The 18,747-nt window shown below is 47.2% G+C and overlaps 1 protein-coding gene across 34 annotated transcripts in view; it reads right to left on the bottom strand.

Moving 5' to 3' along the window:
- LOC139389480 (ARVCF delta catenin family member b) overlaps window positions 1–18,747 on the bottom strand; it is a 323,546-nt gene that overhangs the window by 146,109 nt on the left and 158,690 nt on the right. For 3 of the 34 annotated variants that reach the window (XM_071136294.1, XM_071136302.1, XM_071136297.1), the window contains exon 1: window positions 18,111–18,502. The exons of 29 other annotated variants lie outside the window; for them this stretch is intronic. In XM_071136294.1, the coding sequence (XP_070992395.1) occupies window positions 18,111–18,131 (21 nt within the window). In that variant the 5' untranslated portion in view covers window positions 18,132–18,502. Of the gene's footprint in view, window positions 1–18,110; window positions 18,587–18,747 lie in introns of those variants that run through there. 2 more of the 34 variants (XM_071136299.1, XM_071136303.1) reach the window with 2 other exon arrangements.

Below are 18,747 nucleotides of genomic sequence, written 5' to 3'. Positions count from 1 at the left end.
ACTTTCTGAAGGTACTGTATATACACTGCTCAAAAAATAAAGGGAACACTAAAATAACACATCCTAGATCTGAATGAAAGAAATATTCTTCTTAAATACTTTTTTCTTTACATAGTTGAATGTGCTGACAACAAAATCACACAAAAATTATCAATGGAAATCAAATTTATCAACCCATGGACGTCTGGATGTGGAAAACCACACTACAGGCTGATCCAACTTTGATGTAATGTTCTTAAAACAAGTCAAAATGAGGCTCAGTAGTGTGTGTGGCCTCCACGTGCCTGTATGACCTCCCTACAACGCCTGGGCATGCTCCTGATGAGGTGGCGGATGGTCTCCTGTGGGATCTCCTCCCAGACCTGGACTAAAGCATCCGCCAACTCCTGAACAGTCTGTGGTGCAACGTGGCATTGGTGGATGGAGCGAGACATGATGTCCCAGATGTGCTCAATTGGATTCAGGTCTGGGGAACGGACGGGCCAGTCCATAGCATCAATGCCTTCCTCTTGCAGGAACTGCTGACACACTCCAGCCACATGAGGTTGTCTTGCATTAGGAGGAACCCAGGGCCAACCGCACCAGCATATGGTCTCACAAGGGGTCTGAGGATCTCATCTCGGTACCTATTGGCAGTCAGGCTACCTCTGGCGAGCACATGGAGGGCTGTGCGGCCCCCCAAAGAAATGCCACCCCACACCATGACTGACCCACCGTCAAACCGGTCATGCTGGAGGATGTTGCAGGCAGCAGAACGTTCTCCACGGCGTCTCCAGACTCTGTCACGTACTCAGTGTGAACGTGCTTTCATCTGTGAAGAGCACAGGGCGCCAGTGGCGAATTTGCCAATCTTGGTGTTCTCTGGCAAATGCCAAACGTCCTGTGCGGTGTTGGGCTGTAAGCACAACCCCCACCTGTGGACGTTGGGCCCTCATACCACCCTCTTGGAGTCTGCTGGAGGTCATTTTGCAGGGCTCTGGCAGTGCTCCTCCTGCTCCTCCTTGCACAAAGGCGGAGGCAGCGGTCCTGCTGCTGGGTTGTTGCCCTCCTACGGCCTCCTCTACGTCTCCTGATGTACTGGCCTGTCTCCTGGTAGCGCCTCCATGCTCTGGACACTACGCTGACAGACACAGCAAACCTTCTTGCCACAGCTTGCATTGATGTGCCATCCTGGATGAGCTGCACTATCTGAGCCACTTGTGTGGGTTGTAGACTCCGTCTCATGCTACCACTAGAGTGAAAGCACTGTCAGCATTCAAAAGTGACCAAAACATCAGCCAGGAAGCATAGGAACTGAGAAGTGGTCTGTACAACCACTCCTTTATTGGGGGTGTCTTGCTAATTGCCTATAATTTCCACCTGTTGTCTATTCCATTTGCACAACAGCATGTGAAATGTATTGTCAATCAGTGTTGCTTCCTAAGTGGACAGTTTGATTTCACAGAAGTGTGATTGACTTGGAGTTACATTGTGTTGCTTAAGTGTTCCCTTTATTTTTTTGAGCAGTGTATATCCATGTCCTCGTTTATCCACGACTCTGATAAATGTAGGATATTATATTAGTTCTATTCGTTTTTCCGGTCCCGTTGATAGGATAGTCTTGAACAGAGCTGATCAAGTTTGCCAGTAGAACAGAAGGCAATGGCAGTCTATTTGCTCTCCAACGTAGTCACGTCAGGATGCCGGCTCGCCTGCCTCGCTTTTGCCGCCGCTTCCTCCTTCTAACCCCGGGGATTATAGCCTGGTCCGGAGTAAACAGAACGTCGATAGTTGCCGACTCGTTGAAGTAAAAACCTTCGGCCAAATCGAGATTACGGATCGCTGTTCTGATGTCTAGAAGCTGTTTTTAGTCATAGGAAATGATTTATTAAAAAGTTAAAATCAGCTTAAAAAACACACAAAATAGCCCATAAAACGTCTGCTATTCACTGCAGCGCCATCTTCCTCCAAACTATTCCAGTCGTCCTCCCCCCTCCAAATTCTCCCAGTCAGCGTCCGACTGATCTGCAGCAAACACTGTGTGCCAAACAAGACCCACTTGCTGCCATCTTCTATCGAACAAACAAGGCCTACAAATTCCTCCCATGCTGTGGAGATTAGGGAACACTTCAGTGAAATTCCAAGCCCCATATGGCTGCAAAGTCCTTACATCTCTCACATTACTGAGAGGCTGCTGCCTGCACACTGCTAGCAGGTTTATAGTACCTGTTCTAAAGCATGAAAACACACAGCAATAGAGGACTGGGGGATCCTATTCCAGTGTGCTGTAACAGAGTGAGGAGACTAGCTACCACTGGTTGGAGGGGGTTACAATCCTTTTTCATTGGCATCCTCCTACCACAACCATCCAACAGAAACCTCCAGACATTCGACTGAGTAAAGAGAAGGAGCACGTCACACCGATCATACATGACTCATGTATGAGACTACAAACGTAAACGCTGTTCAAGTTTCCCATTCTCTCTATAGACTTGCATGACAGGCCTGGATTATTTTATCAGAAGAACATATTGTTGCTGAATTGAACCTGAAGAATGAGCACTATCCAGTTCTGAGTTAAAAATAAAGCTGTGACCACATTCATGAAACATGACCTTAGGTCTATTTGCGCTCTAAGCTCTAGCATAGACGACTGGTATCAGTTACAACACGCTGAGCTATCCTCCTCGGAGTGAGAAACACCATTACAAAAATATATATATGTTGACGACAATCCGGCAGCAACGGCCAAAAAACTACCTCCCCTGTATCAAACCAGGATTACGTTGTCATAGCCTGTCGTATCGCATCATCCTGCCGCTATCAGAGAGCCAGGCTGAGGCGGGACACACACACACAGAAAACGCCCAGAAACAGGGTTTGATCTCACAGAGTTGAAAAAGGCATGAGAGAGATGTGTTCGTTCACAGCACAGCAACCTCCTGTCAGAGAACCACAGAAGCTCTCGGAGACAAGGCAGAGGATTGTTGCATCATCAAGGCTGTCCTGCTCATTTCAACTACAGAAGATATCATTGCAGCCAGAAAGTCAACCATTGGATGCCTGTCCATTAGATAGACACAGCTCTTTGATGGAACAAACGTGCAATAAAAAAGTGTATTTTCCGTCCAGATATGAGATGAGTGAGTGATCTCTGTGCATTCAGACAAGACCATCATTCTACAAAGACATTTCATAAGTCAATTTCATCATAAATTATGATATGCTTGATCAAGAAGAAAACTACAAAATGATTGATCTGCATGTACTACCTAGCTGTTTTCCCAATTGCATTTTACTTCTCTGCTTCGTAATGGAACACATATTCCAAGGTAAAGAGCAAGAGAAGATACACAAGCAAAAATCCATATATCGAATGAAATCAAAAGTCACAATATAAGCCATATCAAATCCAACCCATGAGACTCACCGTGTCATGCCATGGGAGGTGAGGGTAGGGCTATCCAGGTCGGTGTGCAGCCAGCCAGGTATCCTGATGGTAAAGCCCTGCTCTGGAGGATCCTCCCAGGCTGTGGAACAGCAGCTTCTCCACTCAGGGAGAGAATGGGAGCTAGCTAGTCTATACTGTAGCTGTAGCTAGGTGACCCTCTTCAGATCTACAACAAGCTGTCTCTGTACTGCAGTGCTGCCGCTAACACAGCATGCTTAGCCTGCCCTACAACACACATACTCCTTCGCCCACTTCTAGATGTCACTAATACACACTAGTAGATACCCACACTCAGGTACCGACACACACACACACACACACACATTTCATATGTTCCATACAAGCACACAAATTACACAATGCACACACTCCATACTATACACACCTAACATATTGTATGAAACATTAGAATACACGGCTGTCTACATCCCATCTCTCAGGCTTATCCCTGAAGATGTCTGTCGTAGTACTGTAGGGCAGAAGAAAGAAGAGGCATCATCTGCAGTACCCTCCATCTCCACACCTCCCCTCTAAGCTGAGGAGGCAAACCTGAACACAGTACACCCAAGTTGACTTTGGGACAAACCCTGTGATGTGCTCCACACACACATTGGCAGGTTACCCCGTCCTTAAACACCCTCCATCCGTTACCTTCCAAAACACTTGGGGTGAGCGCACTCACAACAAGTACAGTGCCTCTCAATACAAACTCTAGGCAAAGGGGCTGTGGAATCGAGAATAGAAGAAGTAGCATTGCTAATTAGGTTTACTGGTGTGTCCTAAGAAGACAGGGGCCATGTTAGCCACAGAGAAAGAGAGCTGCTATGCTGTGTGGCTCTGGGCTCTGAGCCTGCAGCCTGTATGCTTGTGATTGCACCGAAGGCCCAGCTATAATTTCAGACTGCAGCTTGGGGAGCCCTGGTCCATGTGTGTGTTTGTATGAGCGAGTGCCCATGGTACTGTGCACATTCTCACGGGTGTCCAGTACCTTGTTCTGACCACAGACATATAGGCACACTGTGATTAAGGTCATTTCCACACCACAATATGGTGGGCGGACTATAGCTTTTCTTTGAAAGCTTTCCTTCTAAATTGGTCTGTCTTTTCTCTGGAATTCTCCTGACTACTTTTGAGAAGTAGTGTAAATAACCCTAAATACATTTGGCTAGTGGTTCTACTTTGGATTTATTGTGAAGAGTGCTTGGGACATTGATAGAGTAAAACAGTCTGGGAATAACTGTCCACAACAAAATGTGACAGACGAGAAACAAAAACATACACATACATAGACACATAGAGACACACACAGAGAGACATATAGACACACACACAGAGACATAGAGACACACACAGAGAGACATATAGACACACACACAGAGAGACATATAGACACACACACAGAGACATAGAGACACACACAGAGAGACATAGAGACACACACAGAGAGACACACATACATAAACACACAGAGACACACACATAGAGACATAGAGACACACACAGAGAGACATATAGACACACACACAGAGACATAGAGACACACACAGAGACACACACATAGAGACATAAAGACACACACAGAGAGACATATAGACACACACACAGAGACATAGAGACACACACAGAGAGACACATATACATAGACACACAGAGACACACACAGAGAGACATACATACATAGACACACAGAGACACACACAGAGAAACATAGAGACACACACAGAGAGACATAGACACACACACAGAGACATAGAGACACACACAGAGAGACACACATACATAGACACACAGAGACACACACATAGAGACACAGAGACACACACACACAGAGACATAGAGACACACACAGAGAGACATAGAGACACACACAGATAGACATAGAGACACACACACACAGAGACATAGAGACACACACACACAGAGACATAGAGACACACACATAGAGACACACACACAGAGACAGAGACACACACAGAGAGACACACATACATAGACACACAGAGACACACACAGAGAGACATACATACATAGACACACAGATACACACACAGAGAGACATAGAGACACACACAGAGATACATAGAGACACACACACAGAGACATAGAGACACACACACACAGAGACACACACATAGAGACACACACAGAGACACACAGAGAGACACACAGAGATACACCCATAGAGACACACACAGAGACACACACAGAGAGTCACATAGAGACACAGAGACACACACACAGAGACACACATAGAGACACACAGAGACACACACACAGAGACACACACAGAGAGTCACATAGAGACACACATAGAGACACACACAGAGAGACACACACAGAGAGTAACATAGAGACACACACAGAGACACACACACACAGAGAGTCACATAGAGACACACACAGAGACACACACAGAGACACACATAGATACACACACACAGAGACACACACAGAGAGACACACACAGAGAGACACACACAGAGAGACACACACAGAGAGTCACATAGAGACACACATAGAGACACACACAGAGAGACACACACAGAGAGTCACATAGAGACACACACAGAGACACACACACAGAGAGTCACATAGAGACACACACAGAGACACACACAGAGACACACATAGAGACACACACAGAGATACACACACAGAGTCACACACATAGAGACACACACAGAGTCACACACATAGAGACACACACAGAGAGACACACACAGAGAGTCACACACATAGAGACACACACATAGAGACACACACATAGACACACACATAGACACACACATAAAGACACACATAGAGACACACATAGAGAGACACACATACAGAGACATAGAGACACAGATAAACACACAGAGACACATAGAGACACACACAGAGAGACATAGATATACACACAGAGAGACACAGATGCACATACTACACAGTAGCTCAATATTTCCCATTTAAAGAATGGGAAATGAATACATGAGCACACATGACATTAAAGTCTCTCTTTAATGTCTCTAGACAGAGATGTGATGAGAAAACATCTTCTTGTCATTATAGAGTAGACCAGCCAGGACTCTGTGTATCCTATGCCCCTCATTAGTGCTAGGAAGGCCATTATCAGTCTGTTAGGCTTTAACAGGAGTGATGTGAGAACAGGAAAGAGAGAGACAGAAGAGAGATCCCTCTTCTTCAGTCTCCTGTGACTCCTGGCTGGACGGTTAATGACACTAATACGATGTACAAAGGGGCATTCAAATGTGTCCTATCCTCCTACTCCAGGCCCAGAGACCACCAGCCTCAATTAGCTCCCAATGACCTTTCAGAGATGTGGCGTGTGAGGGGCTGCAGACGAGAGATGATAGAGAGAGAAAAGGCGTGACAAAGAAAGGGAGACTTGATAGAGAGAAGAAGAAAGGAGTGACAGAGGGAGAGGTGATGGGGGAGTTTGAATGCTTGGAGTTCAGACCGAGGAATGAGCTCTAGAACACTGAATTCTAGAATGTTAGCTGGCTGCTTGGTGACCCCAAACACTCCCTGCAGGCCCTTAAGGCCACAGCCAGTAGTGGAGGAGTGCGCACACACACCCACACAGCTCACAGACAGGAACAATCCCCCCTGGTCACCAGATGCCCAGGGACAGGGAGGGGACAGGCTCGCTGGGATGAAGAGGGAGTCTTATTGGATTAAAGCATCTCTTAACTGTATTGAAGTATGATGGAAAGAATCTGGGAAACTAAAGGAGGTCTGTGTCAACAGGCTTTGTTTGCTTAACTTTGAGAACCTTAGCTGGGTATATTGCGTGCAATCTCATCTACACGTCCACATTTTGAGGGAAAATCAGCTTTTGTCCGTCCCCTGACCCGCCAATGTGTCAAAAGGACCGAGGGCCTCCCTATCCTCTCAGGACGTCAGTTGGTAACCCATGGCAACCCAGAGCAGCACCAGCCAGAGAAATAAATACAGGCTCAGACTGTAGTGACGGTGGCAGCCAAAGTTGCAGCTACAAAAATATATGCTGTGATTTGTCAACACAGGGATGTTGTTTCAGCACAGATAAAATGGGAGCATCATTCTTCAAATAGACATTTTCTTCCACTCAGTAAAGGGGTACAGACTGAGCCTGGGTGCAGACAATAACATTGCAGTTGGGAGACATTAAAGTAATCAAGCTACTTTGTGGAATACGGAACCATACCATGATTCATTAAGACTTTGGCTCTTACTGACACACATAACAGAATCCTGGCTGAGTCCCCCAACAACCATATTACCAGCCAGCCAGCCAGCCACTACACTGCATGAAAGAGTGGGCCGACATCTCCCACAGTCTCTCTACCAACCCAAGCTGGGGCCACCTCCACCTCTCCCTGGCACCTGTTCTGTCTATCCCTCCACTTCAGCAGACAGACATGGCTGGCACACAGACAGCACCCCTACTAACGGCACCCACCATGCTCCACTTCACAGCCCATGACAGATTCAAATTAAATATGGAGGGTAAGGGGGCTGAACTGAAGAGGTGGTGGCGACATTAGCTGAACCATGAACCATCCACGGCAGCCATTATGGAGCAAAGCATGCAAGTTTGGCTTCATTAGGCAACTCAATAGAGCCCATGAGGTATGTGCGACTGGCGCATCGCTCCATTGTTCCATCGGGGTCATCTGGGGACGGACCGTGCCAATATCAAGAGAAGATGGGCAGATGAATAACGATGCTGTGCCATCTCACTTAATGACATATGACAGCTGGCCCTGAATCTGGATGCCTCTATTGTTAGAACTATAGGAACCATCGTCTATGCAGGGGTTCCGTATGTTTATTTCCCTAAGGTAGTTTTTCCTGGCTGACTGAAGCTGAACTCTTGCCAATCATTAGCATATGTTTGTGCAGACAGAGGTAGAGGTGGCTGGCTGGGAGGGAAGAGGGGGCCTGGGGACACACTGACCCATCAGGTTACTCTGCCTTGTTTTCTCTCTCGAATCAATCTTTAGGATGTTTTTATCATAAATCTTCAATAATTCTGTCTCTCTCTCTCTCTTTCTCTCTCTCCCTCCCCCTCTCCCTCTCCCCCTCCCTCTCCCCCTCCCTCTCCCCCTCTCTCCCTCTCTCCCTCCATCTCCCTCCCTCTCCCTCTCTCCCTCCCTCTCCCTCCCCCCCTCCCTCTCCCTCTCCCTCCTCTCCCTCCCTCTCCCTCCCCCTCCCCCTCTCCCTCCCCCTCCCCCTCTCCCTCTCCCCCTCCCTCTCCCCCTCCCTCTCCCTCTCCCCCTCCCTCTCCCTCTCCCCCTCCCTCTCCCTCTCCCTCCCTCTCCCTCCCTCTCTCCCTCCCTCTCTCCCTCCCTCTCCCTCCCTCCCCCCCTCCCTCTCCCTCCCCCCCTCCCTCTCCCTCTCCCTCCCCCCCCTCTCCCTCTCCCTCCCTCTCCCCCTCCCTCTCCCTCTCCCTCCCTCTCCCTCTCCCTCCCTCTCTCCCTCCCTCTCTCTGGACCTCTGCCACCAGTAACAGGCTTCTTTGTCTGGCCCTGAAGGGGAGGGAGGTTTCCAACAGCATTCTAATTAACCACTGGACCCAATCAACATGTCTCAACTATCTCTCTGTTCCATCTGCAATGACAAAAAAACAACCAGTTTCCAGCATAACGGGAGGCCAAAGACCAACGTTACCAAACCAACAGGCTATAGGATTGACTGAGTCAGTCAAGACAGTTTGACTGTTGTTGCCAGAGACGGACGTTACAAAACCCTTTCAGGCTAGTGACTGGGACTGAGTAATAGCCCAGGCTAGGAATGTTGTTATTGTTATTGTGGTTCTTTGTAGCTCAGTTGGTAGAGCATGGTGCTTGAACTCCAGGATAGTGGGTTAGATTCCTGGGACCAACCATACATAAAATGTGTGCACGCATGACTAAGTAGCTTTGGATAAAAGCATCTGCTAAATGGTATAGATTATATTATGTTATTGTTCTCATTCCAAACACTACTTACTTATACAGTGAGAGAAATGAGAAGAGAGCCCTCTCTTATGTGATGCTGTACTCACCTACATGGATCTGTGCTAATCTGGAGTGCAAGGCCAGGCTCATAGAGCCCTGCTAAAGAGCTGTCAGAGGAAAGTGTTCATCCCAGAAGACAGCAGCCAGATGGCCTGATGATGGAGGATGGATGGATGGTCCGTCCTCGCCCCACTACTCACTGTCAAGTGCATGGTATAGATGATCCAAAATTCTGTACTTCTGAACTAGTCTAAACCGGACCATGCTGTATGTTTTGACCGGTACTATGTGGTTGTTGGTGCCGGAGGGGAGAAGGTTAAGCATTTGTCCTCATGTTTCTGGTTGAAGGGAGCCATATGAGGACTTTGACCTCCCCCTCGGAGCCCTTCTCAAAGGTCCCCAGCTGCAGGAGGGAGGGTAAGGAGGTAAGGGGGGGTTCTATAGAACCGATACATAACTGTCAAAAAAGCTCCAGTTCTGTTGAAAGGGCCATACAGTTAACAGATCCGGTGGTAGACGAAGTAGTAGGCTAGTCATGCAGAGTGCATCCAGAGGGAAGAACAGAACAGGGGTGAAATTAACTTCTACTTAAGCTCTGAATCGATCGCTGTGGCCAATGGCAACGCTAATGTGCTCCTTAGGACAAATAACACACATCAAGTCAATCGTTCAATTCCTTGCTAATCCTATAATAGGCTGCCTCTGCATAGAGCTGTGGTGGTCATTACATGTTGTCAGCTGGTAACTGTCATGGAAATAACTGCTGGTCTCACAGTAATTGACCATTAATTAACAAAACACATTTAGTATCTTCAGCCTTCCACGCAGAGCCTACAAGCCACTGATGCAGACCTTTGGAACATCTACATTTTAAAATGTCTGATAAATCAATTTAATATAGCCTACACCATCACAATACAGCCATTATTTATTGTAGGCAGGCCTACAGAAACATTATGACATGAAAAAATGTATTTCAGAAGAACAGAATAGCATATTCTTGAGTCATCCTGTTAGGCCTTAATCTGGCTATGCCATATAGCTGTGGGCTACACTAGTTCATTTTGCAGACAACATTTGCTTATAATTTCTTTGGCATTATTTTATAGTAAGACGAATACAATTGAGCATAGCTGAATAAAATAGAAAATATATTTCTCCCAAACGATTTCCAAGGGAATATTTTTTGTTGAGCGGTTAACAAAGTAATCATTTGAAACTGGTCCTTGTATATGATCAATTTAGAGTTACTTATGCAACTTTTGTTGCGATACAAACGTTAGGCTAAATGTTTAGATGTTTAATACATTCTAAGGCTGCATGATGCGACTCTAATGATGATTTGAAAAAAGTAGCATGAAAGGCATGAGCTCTGTTTCTTTACAGGCTGCTCACACTTCATCAGTCTCTCATTCACAATTTGACAAGCACTTGATAATATTCTCACCCATCAGACTATTCACAATTTAATCTGGTCTTTCGATTTAGCCTACTAATATATGAGTGGAATTGTATTTACAATCGCCCACAAAAAATGTCATCCATACCCTGCACTCGAATAGCGAATGTCATCCATACCCTGCCCTCGAATAGCAAATGTCATCCATACCCTGCACTCGAATAGCGAATGTCATCCATACCCTGCACTCAAATAGCGAATGTCATCCATACCCTGCACTCGAATACGAATGTCATCCATACCCTGCACTCGAATAGCGAATGACATCCATACCCTGCACTCGAATAGCGAATGTAATCCATACCCTGCACTCGAATAGCGAATGTCATCCATACCCTGCACTCGAATAGTGAATGTCATCCATACCCTGCACTCGAATAGCGAATGTCATCCATACCCTGCACTCGAATAGCAAATGTCATCCATACCCTGCCCTCGAATAGCGAATGTCATCCATACCCTGCACTCGAATAGCGAATGTCATCCATACCCTGCACTCGAATAGCGAATGGAGGAAGCGCTTTCCACAGTAACATTGTAATATGCCAGTAAAGCAGATTAATTTGCTTAATTTTAGCAATAAATATAGCAGCCCGAGACAGCTGATATTCTCTTTTGAAAAGTGTCCAGTCAAAGCTCGGTTTTCACACACGATTGTGCAATGACTGAGTTTATAAGAATAAAATCACATTTATTTATATAGTTTATAGCTTACATCAGCTGATATCTCATTTATTTATACAGCTTACATCAGCTGATATCTGAAAGTGCTGTACAGAAACCCAGCCTAAACCCCAAACAGCAAGCAATGCAGGTGTAGAAGCACGTGTTTCATTATGAAAGACATGTTTCATTAGGCTCTGCAGGCTATGTGCTCTCTAACCGAGTTCCAGGGGTTCTAGACCTATAGGCTATGTGCTCTCTAACCGTGTTCCAGGGGTCCTAGACCTATAGGCTCTGTGCTCTCTAACCGTGTTCCAGGGGTCCTAGACCTATAGGCTCTGTGCTCTCTAACCGTGTTCCAGGGGTCCTAGACCTATAGGCACTGTGCTCTCTAACCGTGTTCCAGGGGTCCTAGACCTATAGGCTATGTGCTCTCTAACCGTGTTCCAGGGGTCTAGACCTATAGGCTCTGTGCTCTCTAACCGTGTTCCAAGGGTCCTAGACCTATAGGCTATGTGCTCTCTAACCGTGTTCCAGGGTTCCTAGACCTATAGGCTCTGTGCTCTCTAACCGTGTTCCAGGGGCCCTAGACCTATAGGCTCGGCAGGCTATGTGCTCTCTAACCGTGTTCCAGGGTTCCTAGACCTATAGGCTCTGTGCTCTCTAACCGTGTTCCAGGGGCCCTAGACCTATAGGCTCGGCAGGCTATGTGCTCTCTAACCGTGTTCCAGTGGTCCTAGACCTATAGGCACTGTGCTCTCTAACCGTGTTCCAGGGGTCCTAGACCTAAAGGCTATGTGCTCTCTAACCGTGTTCCAGGGGTCCTAGACCTATAGGCTATGTGCTCTCTAACCGTGTTCCAAGGGTTCTAGACCTATAGGCTATGTGCTCTCTAACCGTGTTCCAAGGGTCCTAGACCTATAGGCTCTGTGCTCTCTAACCGTGTTCCAGGGTTCCTAGACCTATAGGCTCTGTGCTCTCTAACCGTGTTCCAGGGTTCCTAGACCTATAGGCTCGGCAGGCTCTGTGCTCTCTAACCGTGTTCCAGGGGTCCTAGACCTATAGGCTCTGTGCTCTCTAACCGTGTTCCAGGGGTCCTAGACCTATAGGCTCTGTGCTCTCTAACCGTGTTCCAGGGGTCCTAGACATTTAGGCTATGTGCTCTCTAACCGTGTTCCAGGGGTCCTAGACCTATAGGCTCTGTGCTCTCTAACCGTGTTCCAGGGGTCCTAGACCTATAGGTTACGTTCAGAGTTATTGGTCACTTTAGTTTTGATACAAACCTCATCAAAACATCTAGGCCTATGGGCTACGCTACATGATACATGCAACCATGATTAGGAAAAAGTCGCAAAAAAAGTAATGTTTCTTGCCTTAGACTGCACACACTGGGCCTCATTCACAAGTGATACTATTCTTACTCATCAGGCTATTCTCAATTGTCTTTACTTAATACTAACTTTGATTTAGAATGGGCCATTATCATACACCTGTCGCTTTTCCCGTGGTTCATTTTCATGCCAGTCAGGTAGGCTATACTCCTGTTGTAAAGAGAAGCAATGTGCTTAATATTAGGAAAGTTGAGAAATAAATATAGTAGGCCTAGCCTATAGAAAGCTGATGGGATCCTCTGGTCAACCTCCCAGGACAGAGGTAGACTATGATGGGGCCTCTCTCTCTGCCTGCTCTGGTCAACCTCCCAGGACAGAGGTAGACTATGATGGGGCCTCTCTCTCTGCCTGCTCTGGGATTGTTTATTCTTATCTGCCTGAAGTGTTTATGGTGTTGAGGCAAGTAGAGGAGGAACTAACTACTCTCATTCCCACGGAAACGGGGCAAGCCCTATCCCCAGAGCAGGCACGCACTAAGTAAATAAGCACTGCAGGGGACAATGGCTGCTCCTCCGTCACCTGCCTCCAGTAATGGGTCTGTGTGTGTGTGTGTGTGTGTGTGTGTGTGTGTGTGTGTAAGCTGACTCAGTCTCTGCGCGGCCTCATTTTAAAGATTTCTGTTACAGCCAAAGAGAGAAAGGAACAATACTATCCACCACCAGCACCCATTGACAAGACATTGGAGGTTGCAGTAACCCACAAAACACATTGTATGCAGCATGTCTGCAGCAGGGTTTTACATGAATTTATGTGTGCACACGCACACACACAGACACACACACAGAGCAACCATCTCATTATTGCACCACGTCTTTCTCCTCGACACCGTTTATTCCCCTAACACAGAGACAGATACGAAAGCATCCATCTCCAGGCCTGTGTTCTAGCTCACCTTTCTAATTCCATCAGCCAATGATGACAGCTAGGCAGCCGCCGCGGGAGATGGATGCAGGAAGGGAGAGGCAGGCAGTAAAAGCCTGCAATCCAAATGGTACCCTATTCACTATATAATGCACTACTTTTGACCAGGGCCAATAGGACTCTGGTCTAAAGTAGTGCACTATGTAGGGAATAAGGTACCATTTGAGACGCAACCAAAGAGAGGCGATATGTTTTTGTATGTGGCCGGGGAATTGAGGGAGAGTGAGTGAGTGAGTGAGTGAGTGAGTGAGTGAGACGGAGAGTAGGCCAGGCCTGGCTAGAATAGGCTATATCAGTCACCTTGTCAGCCTGCCAAATGGGTTATGAGAGAGCAGCCGTGGCCTCTCTGTGGCGGCCCCCTGGGTATGGTGAGAGGAGCGCGCGGCATGTCCCCCTGAACCCCCCTGCAACATCACAGGACACCCCAGATACCTGATGGCCAGGCCAGCAGGATGTTCATTCTATATGCCTATACCACCGAGCGAGGGGAGGGTATTCCCATACCCCCAGCTCCGGTTACCCAGGCCTGGCACCCACTCAACCCCAGTAGAGAAAGTAAGCTGGGTGAGTTGGAGAGGATGCGGAGAAGTTTCATGTCAAACATCGGCATGTCACATGGATCATGTTTTAAGAGTACGCGTGGGAGCGGAATGGGAAACATGGGTAGTATGGGAGGTGTGCCCAACGCTGGATCCATTTTCGGCCAAGGATCTGGACTGGAGTCACCAGCACCTTCAAGCCTCCCCGTTCCCTCCTCCCCATTCCCTCCTCACAAGCCTCCCCATTCCCTCCTCACAAGCCTTCCCCTGTTCCCTCCTCCCCATTCCCTCCTCACAAGCCTCCCCATTCCCTCCTCACAAGCCTTCCCCTGTTCCCTCCTCACCTCCCTCTAAAAACCTCCCTCCCTCCTCCTGCTCCCTCCTCACCTCCCTCTAAAAACCTCCCTCCCTCCCTCCCCCTGTTCCCTCCTCACCTCCCTCTAAAAACCTCCCTGCCTCCTCCTGTTCCTTACTCACCTCCCTCTAAAAACCTCCCTGCCTCCTCCTGTTCCCTCCTCACCTCCCTCTAAAAACCTCCCTACCTCCCCCTGTTCTCTCCTCTTCTCACCTCCCTCCCAACCTCCCTACCCCCCCTGTTCCCTCACCTCCCTCCCAACCTCCCTACCTCCCCCTGTTCCTTCCTCACCTCCCTCCCAACCTCCCTACCTCCCCCTGTTCCTTCCTCACCTCCCTCCCTACCTCCCCCTGCCCATTAGAACAGCACTCATGACCAAACAACATCCCCAGGCAATGGCCTTTCAGCACCATCTCCGATCTCCACCAGCCACTCACCGTCTGTCCTTTCGGGTCACTGACATTTTAGTGTACGATTGTCCCAAACAATGCCGCTCCTCATACACTACATTTCTTCAAAGCACTGCCTTCCACCACAGAGGCACAAAGGCAGCCTAAGCAGACAGACAGAGATGAGGTATGGAAATAAATACAGGGATGGTTGGTTGGTGTATGCATCGCCTTCCCCTGAAAGAGAGTGTGGGAGTTAGATGAGTTAATTTCACCCAGGAATCAAACAGCGTCTGAGGAGGCATGGAAGCCTTAGTTAATAATACATGTGAAACCCCCATAAGCTGTCAGACTGACAGTGGCCCACACTTAACACCAGACACTAAGTCTCTGGCTGAATTCAGGTGGTTTCTCCTTACTCAGCCGTTGAAAGGAAAAGTCTGAGACTGTGTCCCAAATAGCATCCTATTTCCTCAATAGTGCACTACTTTTGACCAGGGCCCAATGTGGGACGCAGTCAGATTCTGCACCTGTAGACTTCAGAGGAAGATGATTACCATCTGCGTTTTGGAATATTTTCCTTTTCCCTTTTTCTTCACGGTGAAATCTCCCATGATCCCTTTTTCACGAGGGTGAGCGGTCTACCTGTACTAGCGTCAGGCTATTCTGAATAAGCAAATAGGGAGCCACCCCGTTGGTCTGCAGATCATCGAAAATAAGGCAAGTTTAAATTTAACTTTAACAGACCGACCGAGGCGTCGGCAAGAATTGAGGGCTGAGGGAGTAATCTTCATTGGGTTAGGATTCATTGAACATAAGCTGCCCTACTGCTGCTGCTTTATGATGGGTTCAGGGCACAGGAACATCTGTGCAATATAGTACTCTACTCTCTACTCCCCCTGCCTGGCCTCTGATCTGTGTCTACCCTCTGATCTGCAGCATGTGTAGCCTGACCAGACCACCGCAGATCTGTGCTTTATGTCCTCGAGGTATAGAAATAGCCTGAGATATCAGATCCCCACTCGGTACATCCCAGCTGAAGCCAAGGGATGGGTGTGGAGGTTAGATGGGGTAACAGAAACCTTTCAACCCTTTGCCCTTAAAAAGGCAGACATCGCTCAAAGACGACAACAAAAACAACAGAAAGACTCCAACAACAACACTGACCCCTGGGCAATCCATTTAGGGCCTGGGGAAGGTGTGGGTGTGACAGGGACAACCACCCCCACAGCAGGTGTTCTCTCACTGAGGAACTTCCCGCCTAGTTGAAAAGGTCGGCAGAAGCGGGTCTCGATGCCAGCGCACCCTAAAGCATGAAAGGCATCTCCAACGGCAACAGAGGTCAGGGACAGGCAGCATTCCGCACATCCACACTACATTTTGGGAACGCACCCTAGAGAGGTCACATGCTGGTGACACTCTCAGGTATCACTGAGCAGTAAGGCCTCGTAAGATTACTGGAAATACACACACGTACACACACACAGTATAGTAAGAGAGAGTTAAGGGTGAAAATACAAAGATGTTATTTTGGCTCCAAGCTGTTACCAGTTTTCAAGTAGCATCCATCCTCAGGGCAGCCGTAAACAGATTATCAGAGCAACAACAATAGTTGACATGCCAGGCTTTTCTAAGTCCAACCTCCACCCCATCCATCCCAATATACTGCAGAGGGGACAGGGAAGAGGAGGAAGGGCTGAGAATGAGCAGTTTACTTTATTCAAAGCCAGATTGTTGTCTCTGAATCCTAATATATACCTTTTATATATATATATATATATATATATATACGAGCAGTGCCAAGTTCGGCAAGGAAGAGAGCATTCTCACAGTGTAGGATGCTTTGCAGAAAGACACTTCCAGTACCACACACACACACACACACACACACACACACACACACACACACACATACACACACAACAAAGACAGTAAAAATCACACAAACAAAAGCACATTCCTCTGGTAGACTAACTGTGCTCCTGAGAAAAACAAAAGTTTGAAATAGTTATCCTCCAGCAACCACAGCTTCGATTGGCCCTTACAGGGAGGTTATAAATCCAGTATTGTGGTCTTCCTGACTCTTACAACCAATCGTTACAGAGAAACTTTCAGCACATCACTTCCACTGGTCACCCTAAATGGGATCCAATATGTTATATAGGGCTACTGTTGGGGTCATCAACAGAACTCGACATGTGTATTATCTGGAAATCAGAATGTTACTGACAGACTTCCAGTCTGTGGCAACGTGGATAGACTACCCATTTATCATACCCATGAACGCTTACAAGACAGTAATTCCATCTATAGATATCTGTATGCTCTTATCAGAGTACACTACAGGCTACAAATAATGTAAATAAATAGTTAATTATATAGGACTAGCAAGTAAAGAGCCCTACACTTTTTGTCACTAATCACCAGGAATTCCTCCACCAAAATTCTTACTTTACAAAATCTTTTCCTAAGTATTCTCACGAATAAAGATTGTGTCTCAATGTAATCAAGGTATGACATTATTGTTATTTTCAAATAGTCTCTTTTTAGGCTTAGTTGTGGTCAGTTTGCTGTGTGCAAATTATTTTAACTATGTTCCGGCCCCCTGACCATTCGCCCTGACAAAAATCGGCCTGCGGCTGAATGTAATTGCCTACCCCTGCAATAGAGACTAGTAAACACACGCATACACCACACTCCTCCTGAAGGACAAGAATGCAAAAAATAGGATATATTTCCAGTTACTCAAGATATTTTGCGGGAAACTGACAAAAACACTGATGTATAATTTGACCTCCCAGGACAACAAGAAAAGCATAGCAAACATGAAACATCATTAACCCTCTACCATCAAGCACAATGAGCATATACAAAAAGGAAACACAGGAGAAGTAGAGAGAAATAGATGGAGGAGGAGGAAAAAGAGAGACTGAAGATTGAGGGAAAGAGCCGGGATAATCGGGTAATCACAATACTAACCTGTTTCACTTCAGCAGGCATTGTTCAAATCCCTTTGTTTAACCTCCTCCAAAAAAGGAACACAATTTCCTTCTTTCTGAAAAGTAATTTTTTCCCCCTTTTGTCTCTAGTTCCTTATTTTCGTAAGCGCAGAGGCAGCTCAGAGGCAGGCAGCCATCCTTTCCCCACACTGTCGCTTGAGCTCTCCCTCTCTCGCTCTCTCACACACTTTAAGTCCTCTCAGAGAGGGAGCAAAAATGCCTGCTCTCTCTTCTGCTCAGTGGAGATACCGAAATGTTCAGGACAGTAGACTACAGCCGTATGGACAAACCAAAGACGGTAGTACGAATCCAGTGAAGGAGGGGAGCAAAACAAAACAGCACACACAAACACTCTCTCTCTCAACAAAAGTTACCCGGAGAGGGGAACAAAACCCTGAATTTAAGAGAAAAGAGGGAAGGAGGAGGGGTGTGTGTGTGAATAGTTCCCAGACAGGCAGCAGTTGCCCTGTGTTGTGAGTGTATAGCAGCTTCAACCCTCTCCCTCCCTCTCTCCTCCTCATGCAGCATCTATGCAAAGGAAGTCCCTAACAGGGGAGGGGGGGCTGACAGACAGATGCAGCTGAAGCATACACGTACAGGGAGCCCAGCTCTGGCCG

The sequence above is a fragment of the Oncorhynchus clarkii genome, chromosome 30, assembly GCF_045791955.1.
Source record: "Oncorhynchus clarkii lewisi isolate Uvic-CL-2024 chromosome 30, UVic_Ocla_1.0, whole genome shotgun sequence".
Lineage (NCBI taxonomy): Eukaryota > Metazoa > Chordata > Actinopteri > Salmoniformes > Salmonidae > Oncorhynchus > Oncorhynchus clarkii.
This window is presented reverse-complemented; position numbering and strand designations above follow the sequence as displayed.